Raw genomic sequence first — 21,410 nt, forward strand, 5'->3', positions numbered from 1 at the left:
TCGGCGCGGATGCCAGCCGATGTCAGTTGTTGACGTTGTTGGTAGCTGTTGTCGAGGTTGTTGTCGGCGATGTTGGAAGCTGGATGTCGATGAAGTTGTTGACGCTGTTGGTAGCTGTTGCTGTCGAGGTTGTTGTCATGCGGATGTTGAAGTTGATGTCGGTTGTTGACATGTTGGTGTACGCTGTTGTCGAGGTTGTCGCATGGATGCTGAAGCTGATGTCGATGAAGGTTGACGGGTTGTTGGTGTAGCCGTCGTTGTCGGGCGTTGAAGTTGATGTCGGCGAAGTTGTTGACGGTTGTTGGTGTAGCTGTTGCTGCTCGAGGTTGTTGTCAGCGTGGATGTTGAAGCGATGTCGGCGAAGTTGTTGACGTTAAGCTGGTGTAGCTGTTGTCGTCGAGGCTGCTGTCGGGCGTGGATGCTGGAAGTTGATGTCGATGAAGTTGTTGACATTGCTGGTGTAGCTGTTGTTTCCAGGTTGCTGTCGGGCGTGATGTTGAAGTTGATGTCGATGGTTGTTGACGGGTTGCAGTAGCTGTTGCTGTCGAGGTTGCCGGTCGTATGGATGTTGGCGATGTCGGCGAAGTTGTTGACGGGTTGTTGGTAGCTGTTGTTGTCGAGGTTGTTGTCGCGTGATGTTGAAGCGATGTCGATGAAGTTGTTGACGCTGTTGGTGTGAAGGCCATAAGGTTGTCGCAGGTTGTTGTCATGCGTGGATGTTGAAGTTGATGTCGATGGAAGTTGCTTGACGTGGTTATGGTGTAGCTGTTGCTGTCGAGGTTGTTGTCAGCGCGGGATGCTGAAGTTGATGTCAATGGCTGTTGACGCTTTAAGGTGTGAAGCTGTTGTTGTCGCAGGTTGTTGTCGGGCGTGGATGTTGAAGTTGATGTTGATGCAGTTGTTGACGTTGTTGGTAGCTGTTGTTGTCGGTGTTGTTGTCGGCGTGGATGTTGAAGTTGATGTGTCGATGAAGTTGTTGACGCTGTTGGTGTAACTGTTGTTGTTTGCGTTGTTATCGGGCGCGATGCTGGAAGCGATGTCGATGAAGTTGTTGACGTTGTTGGTGTAGCTGCTGTTGTCGAGGTTGTTGTTGGCGTGGATGTTGAAGTTGTTGACGTGGTTGTTGGTGTAGCTGTTGTTGTCGAGGTTGTTGTCGGCGTGGATGTTGAAGTTGATGTCGATGAAGTTGTTGACGTTGTTGGTGTAGCTGTTGTTGTCGAGGTTGTTGTCAGCGTGGATGTTGAAGTTGATGTCGGCGAAGTTGTTGACGCTGTTGGTGCAACTGCCGCTCTGCGGTTGTTGTCGGCGCGGGATGTTGAAGTTGATGTCGGTGAAGTTGTTGACGCTTGTTTGTGTAGCTGTTGCTGTCGAGGTTGTTGTCATGCGGATGCTGAAGTTGATGTCGATGGCTAAGTGGACGCTGTTGGTAGCGTTGTTGTCTAGGTTGTTGTCGGCGGATGCTGAAGGATGTCATGGTTGCCGGACGCGGTTGTTGGTGTACGTTGCTGTCGAGGTTGTTGTCGGCGTGGATGTTGAAGTTGATGTCGGTGGAAGTTGTTGACGCTGTTGGTGTAACTGTTGCTGTCGCAGGTTGTTGCCCATGGATGCTGAAGTTGATGTCTATGAAGTTGCTGACGCGGTTGTTGGTGTAGCTGTTGCTGTTAAGGTTGTTGCTGGCGCGGATGTTGAAGCTGGGATGTCGATGAAGTTGTTGACGTTGTTGGTAGCCGTTGCTGTCGCAGGTTGTTGTCGGGCGTGATGTTGGAAGCCGATGTCGCATGAAGTTGTTGACGTTGGTGTAGCTGTTGGTTGTCGCAGGTTGTTGTTGGCGCGGATGTTTTGCCGATGCTCCATGAAGTTGTTGACGTTGTTTGTGTAGCCGTTGCTGTCGCAGGTTGCTGTCGGGCGTGGATGTTGAAGTTGGGATGTCGGCGAAGTTGTTGACGCTGTTGGTGTAGCTGTTGTTGTCGCAGGTTGTTGTCGCAACGTGATGTTGAAGCGATGCCCATGAAGTTGTTGGACGCGGTTGTTGGTGCAGCTGTTGTTGTCGAGGTTGTTGTCGGGCGTGATGCTGAAGTTGATGTCGATGAAGGTTAGACGCTGTTGGTAACTGTTGCTGTCGGTATTGTTGGGTTTCATGCGGGATGCTGAAGCTGATGCTCGATGAAGTTGTTGACGTGGCTGTTGGTGCAGCTGTTGTTGTCGAGGTTGTTGTCATGCGATGTTGAAGTTGATGTCGATGAAGTTGTTGGGACGCGTTGGTAGCTGTTGCTTGTCGAGGTTGTTGTCGGCGTGGATGCTGGAAGGATGTCGATGAAGTTGTTGACGTTGTTGGTGTAGCTGTTGTTGCTCAGGTTGTTGTCGCATGCGATGTTGGAAGTTGATGTCGGCGAAGTTGTTGACGGGTTGTTGCGTGCATTGTTGTCTATGCTGGATGTCGTGATGAAGTTGTTGACGTTGTTAGGTAGTTGTTATTTGAGGTTGTTGTCGGTGTGGATGCGTTGAAGTTGATGTCGATGAAGCTGTTGATGTGGTTGTTGGTGTAGCTGTTGTTGTCGAGGTTGCTGGTCGGCATGGATGTTGGAAGTTGGATGTCGGCGAAGTTGTTGACGCTTGTTGGTGTAGCTGTTGTTGTCGGCGTGGATGTTGAAGTTGATGTCGATGAAGTTGTTGACGTGGTTGTTGGTGTAGCGGTTGTTGTCGGCGTGGATGTTGAAGTTGAAGTCAATGAAGTTGTTGACGTTGTTGGTGTAGCTGTTGTTGTCGAGGTTGTTGTCGGCGTGGATGTTGAAGTTGAAGTCAATAGTTGTTGACGCTTGTTGGTGTGTTGCTGGTTGTCGAGGCTGCTGTCGCATGCGGATGTTGAAGTTGACGTCGGCGGAAGGCTGTTGACGCTTGTTGGTGTAGCTGTTGCTGTCGAGGTTGTTGCCTCCATGCGGATGTTGAAGTTGATGCTCATGAAGTTGTTGACGCGGGTTGTTGGTGTAGCTGTTGTTGTCGCAGGTTGTTGTCAGTGTGGATGCTGGAAGCGATGTCGATGTAGTTACACGTTGTTGCTGTAGCTGCTAAGGTTTATGTTGTCGTATGCGGATGTTGAAGTTGATGTCGATGAAGCGTTGGACGTTGTTGGTGTAGCTGTTGTTGTCGAGGTTGTTGTCAGCGTGATGTTGAAGTTGATGTCGGCGAAGCACGGACGTATTGTTGGTGTAGCTGTTGGTTGTCGCAGGTTGTTGTCGGCGTGGATGCTGAAGTTGATGTTTATAGTTGTTGACGCTGTTGGTGCAGCTGTTGTTGTCGGCGTGGATGTTGAAGTTGATGTTGATGAAGTTGTTGACGTGGTTGTTGGTGTAGCTGTTGTTGTCGAGGTTGTTGTCGGCGTGGATGTTGAAGTTGATGTCGATGAAGTTGTTGACGTTGTTGGTGTAGCTGTTGTTGTCGGCGTGGATGTTGAAGTTGATGTCGATGAAGTTGTTGATGTGGTTGTTGGTGTAGCTGTTGTTGTCGAGGTTGTTGTCGGCGTGGATGTTGAAGTTGATGTCATGAAGTTGTTGGACGTGGTTGTTGGGTGTAGCTGTTGCTGTCGCAGGTTGTCGGGCGTGGATGCTGGAAGTTGATGTCGGCGAAGGTTGGATTGTTGGTGTAACCGTTGCTGTCGAGGTTGTTGTTGGCGTGGATGTTGAAGCGATGTCGGCGAAGCGTTGACGTGGTTGTTGGTGTGTAGCCGTTTGCTGTCGAGGTTGTTGTCGCGTGGGATGTTGGGGTTGATGTCGATGAAGTTGTTGACGTTGTTGGTGTAGCTGTTGTTGTCGCGGCGTGATGTTGAAGCTGATGTCGATGAAGTTAAGCTCGACGTTGTTGTCGAGGTTGTTGTCGGGCGTGGGATGTTGGAAGTTGATGTCGCATGTAGCTGTTGACGCTGTTGGTAGCTGTTGTTGCCGAGGTTGTTGGTCGGCGTGATGCTGAAGCTGATGTCTTATGAAGTTGTTGACGCTGTTGGTGTAGCTGTTATTGTCGCAGGTTGTCGCATGTGATGCTGGAAGTTGTTGACGTGGTTGTTGGTGTAGCTGTTGTTGTCGAGGTTGTTGTCGGCGTGGATGTTGAAGTTGATGTCGATGAAGTTGTTGACGTTGTTGGTGTAGCTGTTGTTGTCGAGGTTGTTGTCGGCGTGGATGTTGAAGTTGATGTCGATGAAGTTGTTGACGTTGTTGGTGTAGCTGTTGTTGTCGAGGTTGTTGTCGGCGTGGATGTTGAAGTTGATGTTTATGTAGTTGTTGACTGTTGGTGTAGCTGTTGTTGTCGCAGGTTGTTGTCGGCGTGATGTTGAAGTTGATGTCGTTGTTGATGGGTTGTTGGTGTAGCGTTGGTGTCGGCGTGATGTTGAAGCGAAGTCAATGAAGTTGTTGACGCTGTTGGTGTAGCTAAGGTTTGCGTTGTTGCCCAGCGTGATGTTGTGCTGATGTCTGGCGAAGTTGTTGACGTTGTTGGTGCAGTCGCCAGTTATTGTCGCAGGTTGTTGTCATGCGGATGTTGAAGTTGATGTCGATGAAGTTGTTGATGGTTGTTGGTGTAGCTGTTGTTGTTTCCAGGTTGTTGTCAGCGGGATGCTGAAGGCGATGTCGGCGAAGTTGTTGACGTTGGTGGTATTGTTGTTGTCGAGGTTGTTGTCGCACGTGGGATATTGAAGTTGATGTCGCATGAAGTTGTTGACGTTGTTGGTGTAGCTGTTGTTGTCGACGCTGTTGTCATGGGATGTTGGAAGTTGATGTCGATGAAGTTGTTGACGTGGTTGTTGTGTAGCTGTTGCTGTCGCAGGTTGTTGTCGGCGTGGATGTTAAAGCTGATGTCGATGAAGTTGTTGACGCAGTTGCTGGTGTAGCTGTTGGGTTGGTGTTGTTGTCGGCGTGGATGTTGAAGCTGATGCCGATGAAGTTGTTGGACGCTAGTAGCTAAGGTTGTCGAGGTTGTTGTCGGCGTGATGCTGAAGTTGATGTCGATGAAGTTGTTGACGTGGTTGTTGGTAGCTGTTGTTGTCGAGGCTAAGGTCGGCGTGATGTTGAAGTCGCTGTTATAGTTGTTGTTGTTGTTGTTGTAGCTGTTGCTGTCGAGGTTGTTGTCGGCGGATGCTGAAGTTGATGTTGACGCTGTTGACGTGGTTGTTGGTGTAGCGTTGTTGTCGGCGTGATGTTGAAGGATGTCGATGAAGTTGTTGACGTGGCTGTTGGTAGCTGTTGCTGTCGAGGTTGTTGGTCGGGCGTGGATGCTGAAGCTGATGCCGGCGAAGTTGTTGACCGGTTGTTGGTGGCTGTTGTTGTCGCAGGTTGTTGTCATGCGATGCTGGTGCGATGTCGGCGAAGTTGCTGATCGTTGCTGGCGTAGCCGTTATTGTCGAGGTTGTTGTCGGCGTGGATGCTGAAGCTGATGTCGGCGTAGTTGCTGACGGGTTGCCGGTGTAGCCGTTGTTGTCGCAGGTTGTTGTCGGCGTGATGTTGAAGTTGATGTCAATGTAGTTGTTGATGTTGTTGGTGTAGCTGTTCGTTGTCGAGGTTGTTGTCGGCGGATGTTGGAAGTGATGTCGGCGAAGTTGTTGACGGGTTGTTGGTGAAGCGTTGTTGTCGGGCGTGGATGTTGGCTGAAGTCACGAAGTTGTTGACGTTGTTGGTGCTGCTGTTGTTGTCGAGGTTGTTGTCGGCGTGGATGCTGAAGCTGATGTCAATGAAGTTGTTGGACGTGGTTGTTGGTGTAGCCGTTGTTGTCGAGGTTGTTGTCGGGCGTGATGTTGGAAGTTGATGTCGATGAAGTTGTTGGACGCTTGTTGGTGTAGCTGTTGCTGTCGAGGCTTTGTTGGTCGGCATGGATGTTGAAGTGATGGGGTCATGAAGTTGTTGATGTGGTTGTTGGTGTAGCTGTTGTTGTCGAGGTTGTTGCCCATGGATGTTGGAAGTTGATGTCGGCGAAGTTGTTGACGCTTGTTGGTAGCTGTTGTTGTCGAGGTTGTCGGCGTGATGTTGAAGCATGTCGATGGCTGTTGACGGGTTGTTGGTGCAGCTGTTGTTGTTGAGCGTTGCTTGCTCATGGATGTTGAAGTTGGATGTCTGGCGAAGTTGTTGACGTGGTTGTTGGTGTAGCTGTTGCCGTTTATGTTGTTGTCGGCGCGGATGTTGAAATTGATGTCGATGAAGTTGTTGACGTTGTTGGTGTAGCTGTTGTTGTCGAGGTTGTTGTCGGCATGGATGTTGAAGCTGATGTTGATGAAGTTGTTGATGTGGTTGTTGGTGTAGCTGTTGCTCTAGGTTGTTGTCACGTGGATGCTGGAAGTTGATGTCGATAGTTGTTGACGTTGTTGGTGTAGCTGTTAAGTTGCTTCCAGGTTGTTGTCGGGCGTGATGCTGGTTGATGTCATGTAGTTGTTGACGGGTTGTTGCGTAGCTGTTGTTGCCGAGGTTGTTGTCGGCGTGATGTTGCTGATGTCAATGAAGTTGTTGATGTTGCTGGTGTAGCTGTTGTTGTCGAGGGGGGTTGTTGGTCGGCGTGATGTTAGTTGATGTCGATGAAGTTGTTGACGTTGTTGGTGTAGCTGTTGTTGTCGAGGTTGTTGTCGGCGTGGATGTTGAAGTTGATGTCGATGAAGTTGTTGACGTGGTTGTTGGTGTAGCTGTTGTTGTCGAGGTTGTTGTCGGCGTGGATGTTGAAGTTGATGTCGATGAAGTTGTTGATGTTGCTGGTGTAGCTGTTGGTTAATGAGGTTGTTGCCCACGCGATGCTGCTGATGTCATGCAGTTGCTGACGTGGCTGAAGGTATTGCCACTCTATATTGTTGTCGCATGATGTTGGAAGTTGATGCTCACAGTTGTTGATTTGTTGGTGTAGCTGTTGTTGTTTCTATGCGTGATACGTTAGTTGATGTTACGAAGTTGTTGACGGGTTGTTGGTGTAGCTGTTGCTGGGGTTTAGGTTGTTGTCGGCGTGATGTTGAAGTTGATGTCGATGAAGTTGTTGACGTTTGTTGCTGTAGCTGTTGTTGTCGGCGTGGATGTTGAAGTTGATGTCGATGAAGTTGTTGATGTGGTTGTTGGTGTAGCTGTTGTTGTCGAGGTTGTTGTCACGCGGATGCTGAAGCTGATGTCGATGGTTGTTGACGTGGTTGTTGGTGTAGCTGTTGTTGTCGAGGTTGTTGTCGGGCGTGGGATGTTGAAGTTGGATGTCGGCGAAGTTGTTGATGCTGTTGGTGTAACTGTTGTTGTTTGCGGTTGTTGGTCGCATGCGGATGCTGAAGCTGATGTCGATTTAGCTGTTGACGCGTGGTGGTTGGTGCAGCCGTTGTTGTCGAGGTTGTTGTTGGCGTGATGTTGAAGCTGATGTCGCATGGTGCTGTTGGACGCTGCTGGTGTAGCTGCTGTTGTCAGGTTGTTGTCGGGCGCGGATGCTGAAGTTGATCGATGCAGTTGTTGACATTGTTGGTGTAGCTGTTGCTGTCGATATTGTTGTCAAAGGATGCTGGTTGATGTCGATGAAGTTGTTGACGTGGTTGTTGGTGTAGCTGTTGTTGTCGAGGTTGTTGTCATGTGTGATGCTGAAGTTGATGCCTATAGTTGTTGGACGGGTTGTTGGTGTAGCTGTTGTTGCCGGCGTTGTTGTCGGCGATGCTGAAGCGATGTCGCATGAAGTTGTTGACGCTGTTGGTGTAGCTGTTGTTGTCGAGGTTGTTGTCGGGCGTGATGCTGAAGGATGTCGGCGAAGTTGTTGACGGGGCTGTTGGTGTAGCTGTTGTTTTGTCGAGGTTGTTGTCGGCGTGGATGTTGAAGTTGATGTCAATGAAGTTGTTGACGTTGTTGGTGTAGCTGTTGTTGTCGAGGTTGTTGTTGGCGTGGATGTTGAAGTTGATGTCGATGAAGTTGTTGACGTGGTTGTTGGTGTAGCGGTTGTTGTCGGCATGGATGTTGAAGTTGATGTCGATGAAGTTGTTGACGTGGTTGTTGGTGTAGCTGTTGTTGTCGAGGTTGTTGTCGGCGTGGATGTTGAAGTTGATGTCGATGAAGTTGTTGACGTGGTTGTTGGTGTAGCTGTTGTTGTCGAGGTTGTTGTCGGCGTGGATGTTGAAGTTGATGTCGATGAAGTTGTTGACGTTGTTGGTGTAGCTGTTGTTGTCGCGGGCGTGCGGGATGCTGAAGTTGATGTCGGCGAAGTTGTTGACGGGTTGTTGGTGCAGCCGTTGTTGTCGAGGCTGTTGTCGGGCGCGGATGTTGAAGTTGATGTCAACGAAGTTGTTGACGCTAAGCTGGTAGCTGTTGTTGTCGAGGTTGGTCATGCGGGATGTTGGTTGATGTCGATGAAGTTGTTGGACGTGGTTGTTGGTGCATGTGTTGTTGCTCATGCGGATGCTGAAGTTGAAGTCAATGAAGTTGTTGACGTTGTTGGTGTGTAGTTGTTGTTGTCGAGGTTGTTGTCATGTGGGATGTTGAAGTTGATGTCGGCGAAGTTGTTGACGGTTGTTGCGTAGCTGTTGTTGTCGAGGTTGTTGTCGGCGTGGATGTTGAAGTTGATGTCGATGAAGTTGTTGACGTTGTTGGTGTAGCTGTTGTTGTCGAGGTTGTTGTCGGCATGGATGTTGAAGTTGATGTCGATGAAGTTGTTGATGTGGTTGTTGGTGTAGCTGTTGTTGTCGAGGTTGTTGTCGGCGTGGATGTTGAAGTTGATGTCGATGAAGTTGTTGACGTTGTTGGTGTAGCTGTTGTTGTCGAGGTTGTTGTCGGCGTGGATGCTGGAAGTTGATGTCGGCGAAGTTGTTGACGTGGCTGTTGGTGCAGCTGTTGTTGTCGCAGGTTGCTGTCGGGCGCGTGGATGCTGAAGTTATGTCGGCGTAGTTGTTGACGTGGTTGTTGGTGTAGCTGTTGTTGTCGAGGTTGTTGCTTTATGATGTTGGAAGTTGATGTCGATGAAGTTGTTGACGTTGTTGGTGTAGCCGTTGTTGTCGCAGGTTGTTCGCATGGACGTTGGGGTTGATGTCGGCGTAGTTGTTGATGGTTGCTGGTGTAGCTGTTGTTGTCGAGGTTGTTGTCGGCGTGACGTTGAAGGATGTCGATGAAGTTGTTGACGTTTGTTGGTGTAGCTGTTGTTGTCGAGGTTGTTGTCGGCGTGGATGTTGAAGTTGATGTCGATGAAGTTGTTGACGTGGTTCTATCTCTTGTTGGTGTAGCTGTTGTTGTCGAGGTTGTTGTCGGCGTGGATGTTGAAGTTGATGTCAATGAAGTTGTTGACGCTACAGTAGCTGTTGCTGTTTATGGTTGTCGGGCGATGTTGAAGTTGGATGTCGATGGAAGTTGTCGACGCTGTTGGTGTAGCTGTTGTTGCCTAGGTTGCTGTCGCATGCGGATGTTGAGCTGATGCTTCCATGAAATTGCTGGACGGTTGTTGGTGTAGCTGTTGCCCAGGTTGCTGTCGGGCGTGATGTTGGTTACGCCCATGAAGTTGTTGATGTTGTTGGTGTAGCTGTTGCTGTCGGCGTGATGTTGAAGCTGATGTCGGCGTAGTTGTTGACGTTGTTGGTGTAGCCGTTGTTGTCGAGGTTGTTGTCGCAGCGCGGATGTTGAAGCGATGTCGGCGAAGTTGTTGACGTGGTTGCTGGTGTAGCTAAGGTTATTTCTATGTGATGTTGAAGTTGATGCTCATGGAAGCTGTTGACGTTGTTGGTGCAGTTGTTGTTGCTCGAGGTTGTTGTCAGCGTGATGTTGAAGTTGATGTCGGCGAAGTTGTTGACGGTTGCGTAGCGCTGTTGTTGTCGGCGCGGGATGTTGAGGTTGATGTCGGTTGTTGACGTGGTTGTTGGTGTAGCTGTTGTTGTCGAGGTTGTTGTCGGATGTTGAAGCGATATCGATGAAGTTGTTGACGTTTGTTGGTGTAGTGCTGCTGCTGTCGAGGTTGTTGTCGGAGGATGTTGAAGTTGATGCTCGATGAAGTTGTTGGACGGTTGTTGGTGTAGCTGTTATGTCGAGGTTGTTGTCGGTGTGGATGTTGAAGTTGATGTCGGCGAAGTTGTTGCCGCGGTTGGTGTACCTGTTGTTGTCGAGGTTGTCGGGCGTGATGTTGAAGTTGATGCCGATGGTTGTTGACGTTGTTGGTAGCTGTTGCTGTCGAGGTTGTTGTCGGCGTGGATGTTGAAGCTGACGTCATGGCTGCTGGACGCTGTTGGCGTGAATGCGCCATTGCTGTCGCAGGTTGCTGTCGAGTGATGTCAGTTGATGTCGATGAAGCGTTGACGCTTGTTGGTGTAGCTGTTGCTACGAGGTTGTTGGTTTCATGCGATGCTGGTTGATGTCGGCGGTTGTTGACGTTGTTGGTGAAGTTTTGTTGTTGTCAGCGCGGATGTTGAAGCCGATGTTTATGAAGTTGTTGACGCTTGTTGTTTCCAGGCTGTTGTCGGGCGTGATGTTGAAGTTGATGTCGATGAAGTTGTTGACGCTTGTTGGTGTAGCCGTTGCTGTCGAGGTTGTTGTCGGCGTGGGATGTTGAAGTTGATGAACATGAAGTTGTTGACGTTTGTTGTGTAGCTGTTACGTCGTAGGTTGTTGTCGGGCGTGATGCTGAAGTTGTTGACGGGTTGCTGGTGTAGCTGTTGTTGTCGAGGTTGTTGTCGGCGCGGATGCTGAAGTTGATGTCGATGAAGTTGTTGACGTTGTTGGTGTAGCTGTTGCTGTCGAGGTTGTTGTCGCGATGCTGAAGTTGATGTCGCATAGCTGTTGACGTGGTTGCTGGTGTACTGTTGCTGTCGCAGGTTGTTGTTGGCGTGATGCTGGTTGATGTCTATTTAGTTGTTGACGTTATTGGTGTAGCGCTGTTGTTGCCCAGGTTGTTGTCATGCGATGTTGAAGCGATGCCCATGGTTGTTGTTGACGTTGTTGCGTAACCGTTGCTGGTCGGCGGAGGCTGAAGTTGATGTCGATGAAGGTTGACTTTGTTGTCGAGGTTGTTGTCGGGCGTGGATGTTGAAGCTGATGTCGCATGGTTGGTCGCACGGGTTGTTGGTGTGTAATGTCGTTGTTGCCCAGGTTGTTGTCGCATGCGGATGCTGAAGTTGATGTCGAAGTTGTTGACGTGGTTGTTGGTGTAGCTGTTGTTGTGGAGGTTGTTGTCAGCGTGGTTGTTGAAGTTGATGTCGATGTAGTTGTCGACGTGGTTGTTGGTGTAGCTGTTGTTGTTGTCGAGGTTGTTGTTGGCATGGTTGTTGATGTCGACGTGGTTGTTGGTGTAGCTGTTGATGTTGTCGAGGCTGTTGCTGGCATGGTTGTTAGTTGATGCCCATGTAGTTGTCGACGTATTGCTGGTGTAGCTGTTGCTGTCGAGGTTGTTGTTGGCGGAAGCTGTTGAAGTTGATGTCGGCGTAGCTGCTCACGGGCTGTTGGTGTAGTTGTTGTTGTTGTCGGCGCGTGGTTGTTGAAGTTGATCGTCGTAGTTGTTTCCACGTGGTTGTTGGTGCAGTTGTTGTTGTTGAGGTTGTTGTCGGGCGTGGTTGTTGAAGCTGATGTCGATGTAGTTGTCGACGGTTGTTGGTGTAGTTGTTGTTGTCGGCGTGGTTGTTGAAGCGATGTCAATGCAGTTGTTTGACGTGGTTGCTGGTGCAGTTGTTGTTGAGGTTGTTGTCGCATGGTTGTTGAAGTTGATGCCCATGTAGTTGTCGACGGGTTGCTGGTGTAGTTGTTGTTGCTTGTCGGCGTGGTTGTTGAAGTTGATGTCAATGAAGGTTTAACGGGTTGTTGGTGTAGTTGTTGAGGTTGTTGTCGGGCGTATTGTTGAAGTTGATGTCGTATGTAGTTGTCGACGCGGTTGCTGGTGTAGTTGCTGTTGTTGTCGGCGTGGTTGCTGGGAAGCGATGTCGGCGTAGTTGTCGACGGGTTGTTGGTGTAGTTGTTGTTATGTCGGCGGAGTTATACGACGCCGATAGAAGAGTAGACCTGTTTCATGGAGAGGGAAAAATATAATCAAGCAATCAATCAATCATTTTATGTGGTCTCTACGGGATGCATAGCTGACTCATGAACTCACACCAATCACATTCTGTCCTGGGTTAACTCCTCCAGATCCTCCCAACACTCATCTCCTGGGCTTCCTGCCTCAGTGTCCTCAACCATGTCTCCCTTTGGCCTACCACTACCTCTCTTCTACCAAGCGGGCAACCCACCCCCAGAGATATCTCATACTATTCCGTCTTCTATACACATGGCTCAGCCAATCTCCAGCCCAGAACGTAATATACTCATTGACCGTTGCACCCCCAGTTACTTCTAATTCTGTTATTTGATATCCTATCCCTCTCAGTTATTCTCAAAGCTAAGAATTTATTATCTGAAGTCACTGTACTGTTGTTGGTGACTCATGCCCATAAATCAAAATAAATCAAAATACTCCTAACCATTACCTTAAAAATAATAACAAATGTGACTTAGAGGATGAAAAAATATGATTAGATGCATTAAAGTATATTTAAATGTAAGTGTCATCTTTACCTATGACTGTTAATGGTGGGAGTATCTGGTGCTTCTTCTTGGTGATTTGAGGGACTTCCAACACGTTGTTTTTGCTCTTTTGGGTAAAAGAATCTGTTGATTTGCAGTATCTGTGGAAGAGGATCAAATAATTAGAGATTATGACAGTTTTTATGACCTTTGCTTGGTAGAATTTCCAGATCTTTGATAAAAGTGTGGGAAAAAGTATCTTGAGCCATTAGATTACTTACCCATAGCTAAATAGGCTTACATACATAGGTATGTAGCAATCACTCAAAAAAGTTTTGCAACATACTTCAAAACTTTTCGGACAACAGCTTATAATAGCGACATCTGGCATATTTGGCAACTCAGTTGTTGCGTGAAACAACTGAACACTAGTGGTGGGTCCGAGAAATTACCTGCAGTTTCCCTTAAACAGGGCTTTTTCTGATACTGCTTACTGTTGTCATATTTTACTTAATTAAAGTGTTACTGTAATACTTCAGAGGTCATCACTGTTATTATGTTTTAATATTTTCATCTCCAACTGCCATCACTATCGTTGTTTTATCTCCTTCATATGTGTGAACTTTGTAGGCATAGGCCTACGACTGTTACAAGTTGAACTATTAGTCTTATTAACATCAACAAATATGACTTTTGTAAAGATTTGCTTCACATTATTATTAATCAAATTTTTGAATGACTAATCCTATGTATATTGTGAACTAGTGAAACTTAATATAAAATATACTGAACTAGACTAACAGATTTCACGTCTATTTTTGTAATACATAGAATATAATTGCACACATATACATACATACATATATATATACATACATACATATATATATATATATATATATATATATATATATATATATATATATATATATATATATATATATAATGCTGTTATCATGTGTAATTTCTTATTTCTTTCATTGCTACTTAGGCCTATCATTTTGATGCCTCTTATGAAGTTAACTGAATATATAACGCCTAATTTTGTATTTCTTATTATCTAAGTTTCTAAAGAATTAAAATTAGCTAGAAGTTCAACATTAATTTAGTTAATGCTAAATGCCAGCAGTGATGAAGACTACCATGCTCATCAGTGGAGAATGTCTCCTCCTCATCATAAAAGATGACTCAACAGAAATCATCGGCCACTGGATTATATTATAACTCCTCTATTCTTTGTGTTTCCTGATATGAAGTGTTTCTTGACAGGAATGATGAAATAATATCTTGGTCTCATGTAGCCTGTTAAGGATGGTTTGAGCAGCAACTTGAAGGGAGAGCGTAATGTTCTCTCTTTATAGCAACATCGGTTGTCACGGGGAGTTAGGAGGGTGCCTTAGTGATCATCCGATGATGATCTTTAACGTAGTGCAACAATGGGGTTGTCCTCCAGTTTTTACAATGAATTTATCATGTTTCCTCGTTCTCTCTGTCGTTGTATCCTCTATACATGGTTGTTTTATTTACCTATGCCAGCAATATCTACAATAGAAACATTAGTCTTATGCTAGCTAATGATTGTGGCGCGCTTAGTCTGTTGCCCATAAATCAAATCTTATCGGTGCACGTGAAGAGAGTTTAAACTTCTCCTGCCTGAATGTGGAGTCTGATAACATACGACGTTATGAGATTTTTCTTTTTGTTTTTGACAACGATAATGGTTGAATTCTTTCTTTCTTTATTTATATATAATTTCATTGATGGTTACTCAATATTATTTTTATTAGTCAATAAGCTTTTCTCTGGATTCGAAATATAGTTTCTTCTTTGACTCTTTTTTCCCAATCATCTGAAGTGAAATTTTCAAAATGTTTTGTCATTTTCTGATGAATTTTTCACTTGCCATTCTTTTATATTGTTAAGCGTATGATTAATAACCAAAGTCGCATAAGAAAATTACATTTCCTTGTAAATATCAAAAGAACAAATTACTGTTAGGTGAACTTTCATAACATGTTGCAAAACATTTTGAATGACTGTACATATATGCATGTCATCGTAACACTAGATCAGTCTGATGTTCAAAATTTTTCTGTGCCTTCAAACTGATTCTGCAAAGAACTCATCAGTAGCACATTTGCTCAATTATATACATATTTATTTAACATTAAATTAAGTTTCATCCTCCATTTCACTTTCAACATCTATTATACAAAGCTTGTTTCAAATTTTCCTTTTAGGAAAAAGGCAAAAAAGGGAAAACACACATTCTTACCATTTTTGTTACTAATTCTTGTATTTTCTTTCTTTTTCCTCACTAACTTTTTCTCCTGTAATGTGTCTCACGTAAACAGCATAAAATTCCTGTCATAAAGTTCAAACTGCCTCTTATCCTTGCAATCGTTTTTCAGTGACATCAAAGAAAATTTCAAAACCCTGTGTGATTCAAAATTGCAGACAGATAGGCCTACTGTACTAAGATTATTCTACTAGGACTCATAGGTTGAACTGCAACTTTTTATTTAATCCTAAGCTTTATGTTAACTTATAATTGTCATGAAAGTGAAACAAACCCATTTATTGGTATGAAAGGTATATAACTTGTTTACAACTTGTATCTTACTTTTTGTAGAGTCTGCTTTTTGCGAATTTGGCGGAAGGATATAGACAGAACTTCTTGGGAAGTTTATTGCAGGTTAAGACCATAGTTGAGCCAGGAGTAGGTCCCTGAAAAGGTCAAAGTAGGTCAAAAAGGGACAAAATTATGGAACAGCCTAAATCATGTTTTTAATGCAGGAAATAACCCCAGAAACAACAGAGGGCAAGAAATGTCTTCATAGGTGACAAAAAATGCACAGAAACATCAGAGTTTTCTCACTGCCACTTACCTGAAAGGTCCATGTGCAAGATGAGGACCCCAAGATGAAATTGGAGGTCTGGCCCGCAACCACGTTGAAAATGCCACACGGAAGTGCTTATGTTGAGAGAAAAAAATAGCAAAAATATGTCACTTGAGTGTCTTGATAAAATTCTGCTTTAGGAGAACTCTATCTAGAAAAATAAATAAAATCCTCTCATGGTTTTGCTGTTAGGAAATAAAACAGAATTAGCCTGATATGAGATACCATAGCAGAAGAGTTATAAAGGACATTATAAGTCTATTGCTTCTGGTTTGATAACTTCCCAGTGAAAGTGATGAAAGTTAAATATATAACTTCCCAGTGAAAGTGATGAAAGTTAAATATGAAGCAAGCAAGACATTGGCCTAGCACATTGGTTATCAAATGATTAAAATCCCCATAAAATCTTAAAACAAGTTCAGAACCTCGAAAACTAAGTAGTTTTGATTTTGAGAAAATCTGAATCACCTCTTTCATTCATTCATGAGACACCAGCAGCAGAGAGCAGGACTGAATTTGCTCCTCGCCCAAATATTTGGAGATCAGGAGATTCAACAACTGCACAAGGTAAACTATACCATTTTCAAAGGGAAGACTTTTGATTTCTGAAAAGGCAGTTAGACTGGACGTTACCTTGTCTGTCAGTTTTGGAGTTTTTGGGATCAAAAGTCCAGCTGGGTAGACCGTTCACATCATTTTTTGGTTGCCATTGGAAGGAGCCCCTGAACAGAAAAGAAGAAGGAGGAGGGTAAAGAAAAAGATAAATATGCTGATATGACTACGAGACAATTAGACATAGGCCTACGTGCATCGACATATAGCTATTTAGAATGTCTATATCCCTGATATACGCTTGAATAAAAATATGCTGTAGTCTTATCTGTATCACTGACACATGAATGTCCAAAAAAATTTATAAACTGTATATGATTTTGTGCCTAAAAATTACCAAGGAACCTAAGAGAGAGCTTTGCAATGCTAAGGAAGAGTAAAAAAAAAAAAAAAAGGCTTTGCATTGGCTATATTGTAAGCGGTGGAACTGCAGCAGACATTGTAAAGCTTAAACGGAAATATGTGGCTTATTAAATAAGCTTCTATTCCTTAGTGTTTGTTATTATTATTATTATTATTATTATTATTATTGCCACTGTTGTTGGTTCTCTGTTCCTCCCTTGTCAAGAATCACGTTTCACTTGTGATGTTTTAAAGTAAATAGTTTAAAGTTGGATCCCTGTCGATAAAAAAAAAAAAAGTGAAAGTTGACTCAAAGATTTTCAATCCTTTCAAAAAACTTTTGCAACATCTCACGAGGGTTTAAGACAACGAAAAGCGAACGGAAAAATATGAAAAGACCGACTTACGTTTCGTTCGAACTGGGAACAGCGTTCGCCAAGTAGACACTCTGAGGATGAAATGTGAAATTATGTTAACATCGATCTTAGAAAGGTTTCTATTATGTTATATTAGGTACATGAAAATGGCTTAACAGAAGGCGTTCTTACAGCTCATGAAGCTATAAGTATATTTGTGACAGTTTCAGTGTGAAGAACTATATTGTCTAGAAGTTACAGAGGGAGGTGCTCAGTGTGAAATTATATCAATCTCCATCTTGGAAAGAGTTTTTTTATACAAGAAAATTACTCGTTTATATAGTTCACAAGGTATTGTATTGATGCTAAATAATGTGATATGAAGCATATATGACTGCTTCATCGTGAACATTTATACAATGGATTTGGCTGCTAGACCCTTGCCCCTCTGACCATAAGGAATAAGGTCCTATTTTCCCATTTCAAAGGTGAAAATGTCTCGTGTAAATGGAGCACAGTAAAGAAAACCATCTCAGAAGTATAAATAAGTTTCTTAGGAGAAAGGGATCTACTTTGTCGAGGTTACTGGCCATCAGATATGCAGAAAAATATCTCAAAAGGGTTGGTATGTCTAGTTCGTTCTAGTTCATTTACTTAAGAGAGGCTTTCTTGCTGCTTTTTTTTTTTTTTTTGTAACCGGCATGGCCCTTTGGGCTTAGAATTCTTTAGACCCATCTCCTAGCTGATGTGTATGTAAGTACGTATTGATTTATTCTTTAGTTTTTATTAAAAAGTCGTCTTTCATTGTAAGTAGTGTAAACATTGATGATTTAACGATGATGGTATCACACTCACATAAACTATAAGCCTAGAATGCTTATCAATCAGATATTCAATTGCTATGCCTACTTTTTTCCCAGGAACCAATGCAAACCTATTTCACATATAAATGAAATGACAGATTCATGGAAAATACGTAGGCCTATCCCTCATCCATGGAAATCTATTCCTGGAATCGGGTGGACTTGTAATAGTTAAACATTTTTGAGAAAAAACACGAAGTTTGCCCAAACTTACCAAGAGGACTAGACCTGAAGTCAGCGGGAAAGATTCCATCCTGCCTCAGTCGACTTCAAAGTGAGGATTCACTCTACGAAGTTCACGACTGAGTCAAAAGTGGAATGACTGGCGAAGCAATAGGTCAGGGCGGAGGAGCCACCGTCTCTGAGGTGGTAGTGCCCCTGAACCGGTTTATAAAGGTCCTGGGCCCACACATACAAGTCTCTGTGGGTTTGGTGTGACGTGTTTCTTGATTATTTTCAAACACCTGCGGCTGGGGAAAATTATTAGCTTGGAATCATTTATGGAAAATGGACTGCTTACCTTTTTCCATATTTTATGGTAATATCCTCATTTTTTATACATATATATTATATATATTTTATATATATATATATATAATATATATATATATATATATTTTTATTTTATATATATATATATATACATATATATATATATATATATATATATATATATATGTATATATATATATATATATATATATATATATATATATATATATATATATATATATATATATATATATATATATATATATATATATATATATATATATATATATATATATATATATATATATATATATATATATATATATATATATATATATATATATATATCCCCTATATATATATATATATATATATATATATATATATATATATATATATATATATATATATATATATATATACAGTCCCCGGTTTACGACGGTTCGACTTCTGACGTTCGAGGTTACGACGCTAAATATATTCATCAGAAATTATTTCCCGCTTACGACGATACGACACATCATATGTGTATGGCCCCAAAACGGCAGAATAATCATAATTTGAAGGTTTTTTTTATGTGTCAATAATAATGCAGTTTACATCGTTTTCAATGCACCCAGAGCATTAAAAGTAAGGTTTTCTTATGAGTTTTGACGATTTTCGTTTTCCGTTAGATGATTTCTCGTAAACTGGGGACCGTGTTAAACCCCCCAGAAACTGGGGATATGTATATATATATATATATATATATATATATATATATATATATATATATATATATATATATATATATATATATATATGTGTGTGTGTGTGTGTGTGTGTGTGTATAGATGATTTCTACGCGTGTAAATGTTAGTTTGCTGAAATTTGCACTCTGTATATATACATACATTCGTTTTGTATCAAGCATAATGATAGATAATATTAATGTAATAAAAATAATCTATACCATTACTTTTTTAGCAAATATTAATAGCAATAGTAATAACATTCTATAAAACAAAGCCTCCCACCACCTACGTTTATTTTTAATCATTTTCCTTCTGCCTCATTCAAGTCTTCTGTCGAAAATTGGTTGCAAGGGAACTTGGGTACTAAGTCAGTCGTAAAATAATCCTTCGGACTAAGTGTTTATAAACGCTTTGTAGGCAGTGTCCTGTACAACAATTAAGAGGTCTGTAAGATTCAAAACAGTCCCTGGTACAGAAAATATGTAATTATAGTTATAATTTAATGATGAATCAGTGAATGTGAAATGGTTACTTGGTTCAAGAGAGCCACCGTGGAATAATTTAATTATGAGAGAGGTTTAGTATGGTATACTGTAGTAGCTTATCTCATCTTCCTCATGATAAATGGAAATATAATCTCTGTTATTGAAGAGTAATTGACACCTCAGTTATGACGACGTATTTTAAAAACTCATTAATGCAAAAGTAGTGACTGAATGAACTAATCATAGGCCAATTTTATGTGGCTTTTCTCATTTGTTGCAAACTGAAAGTAGGTATAGAATATGTCTACAGGTGAAAGTGCATTGTTATATCAAGTTGTTCCTATTCTAACAAACATTCTTGTTCACAGAAGAGCACAAAATGAACAAATCATTAGAGAAATAGTTTTAAAATTACCTGACAACATGGTGCAATCAAGCAGAAGCTGTCTTGTTGCAGATGTCGCCTCCAAGAAGCTCCTGTGCTGAAAAATTAGACGTAGCCTAAGATTACATGCATACAATATAACAAAAATTAATGCCATGAATATATTGTTATTTATCTAGGATTATAGTTGTTACTCATTACTGAAGGTAATTAGGCATTTTAGAAAGGAACAGTGGATTGTGTAATATCAAAAGGTTTTTAGGCTGAGTACTCAACGTATTATCAGTGGTTTCATCATTAACTCTACCCTACGTAGCAAGGAGTGGGTCAGAAAAGGGATTTTTACCCGGATGATGAGAATGTTGATATTTTATTGCTGTCTGGTATCTACTCTCTCCTCAAACCTTTGTTTGGATGAAGAACTTTTCTACCAGATTTTATGCAAATTATTGTCAGTTGGTAACCAGTGTGTTAGTCAGGCCTCAGGCCGTTTGGCTTGCCTATAGCTGATACTAAAAAAGAAAAACAACGCTTTAGAGACTTAAATCAGGGTTACACTATTATAGTAAAAAACTTTTAGCTTTTAGCATAACTTTCAGCTTTTAGCAGTTCATATAAGTACTTCTCTGGTGCGCAGTTAACCTCTTATATTAAAAGCTACCAAGACTCAGTTTGGAATTTCTATTCATTTGTTTGTTTATTGCAATATAAGACATAGGCAGCATACCCAAATACCCTAGGCCACCATGAAACCTTCTCATGTACCCAGATGACCCCGTGCTCTTACGGAGATGCGTCACGTGGCCTCATCGTGTATCAGAAACTCATCAGTCGCCTTTTAACCCGACCAATTTATCCCTCCAGCTTAATAACATAGAAATGGTTGATGATTTAGGAAATGAATGAAGTGCATTTACATTGAAGAAGTGAAATTACATTCCTACGAGGCAATGTATACACCTGTATACGAAAATATCACTTAATCGTTAAAATATCTTTTCAGGTCAATTGATGGCTTGAGATATGTCGTTCATCTGTATTCATGAGGTGGGAATGTACAAATAATTGCTTTTTTTTTTTCTTTGAAATGACTGATGATGTAGTTTTCAGGAGAGAGAGAGAGAGAGAGACAAATAGCTTATTTGAAAGAGCATGAGAGAAATTACAATTTTCATATTATTTTCATGACTAAATACTGTACTGTATGTACTTATACGTTTTATGATAAAACAGGTTTTGACGTAGGAAAAGCCTATTTTTGGTAGTCGCTGTTGAGTCCTCAAGGAGTTACCTTCCATGGTCTACCAGAGAGCCATGGTGACCAAACTAATATCAAAGAATTCTCTTTTAGTGGGTCTTTTGGCCAGGTATTGTGTTGTATGTTATTTTAGTGGGTCTTTTGGCCAGGTATTGTGTTGTATGATTAACATTATAACACATGATGCAGTATATAATGGGCTCAAAGATAAGAGGGCACTTTCCCTTATCTTCAGCGAAGCTGAACCCAGTTTTTCCAACGTCAAAAGAACCTGCAAGAAAGAGAAGCGACTATTGCACATGCACATCATCCCTCTTGTTTACAACGGGGCCGTTAAAAGACCAAGGAGCCATTACTCTCTGTTGGTCAATGCAGGTTGATCCCTTTCCCAAATCCCATGCCTTTTCATCAGGAAGGTGGGAGGGTTTAGAGGACCCAACAATGAATACCAAAAATAGATTTTTCCTACGTCAAAACCTGTTTTTTGATAACGTAGTTGCTCTTTTGTTCTCAAGGAGCTTTGCAAAGAAATTGAAA

General features: G+C 42.6%; 2 protein-coding genes across 2 annotated transcripts in view; both read right to left on the reverse strand.

Moving 5' to 3' along the window:
* LOC136854319 (serine proteinase stubble-like) overlaps positions 1 to 21,410 on the reverse strand; it is a 54,624-nt gene that overhangs the window by 17,126 nt on the left and 16,088 nt on the right. The gene's annotated exons all lie outside the window — the stretch shown is intronic.
* On the reverse strand, positions 12,475 to 17,986 carry LOC136854687 (uncharacterized). Its single transcript, XM_067131283.1, has 6 exons — positions 17,734 to 17,986; positions 16,708 to 16,748; positions 15,980 to 16,068; positions 15,335 to 15,420; positions 15,070 to 15,173; positions 12,475 to 12,607 (listed from the first exon to the last, which is right to left on the reverse strand). The coding sequence occupies exons 1-6, from the start codon at positions 17,770 to 17,772 to the stop codon at positions 12,475 to 12,477; spliced, it is 492 nt and encodes a 163-aa protein (XP_066987384.1). The 5' UTR covers positions 17,773 to 17,986.

Source organism: Macrobrachium rosenbergii, chromosome 29 (genome assembly GCF_040412425.1).
Source record: "Macrobrachium rosenbergii isolate ZJJX-2024 chromosome 29, ASM4041242v1, whole genome shotgun sequence".
NCBI lineage: Eukaryota > Metazoa > Arthropoda > Malacostraca > Decapoda > Palaemonidae > Macrobrachium > Macrobrachium rosenbergii.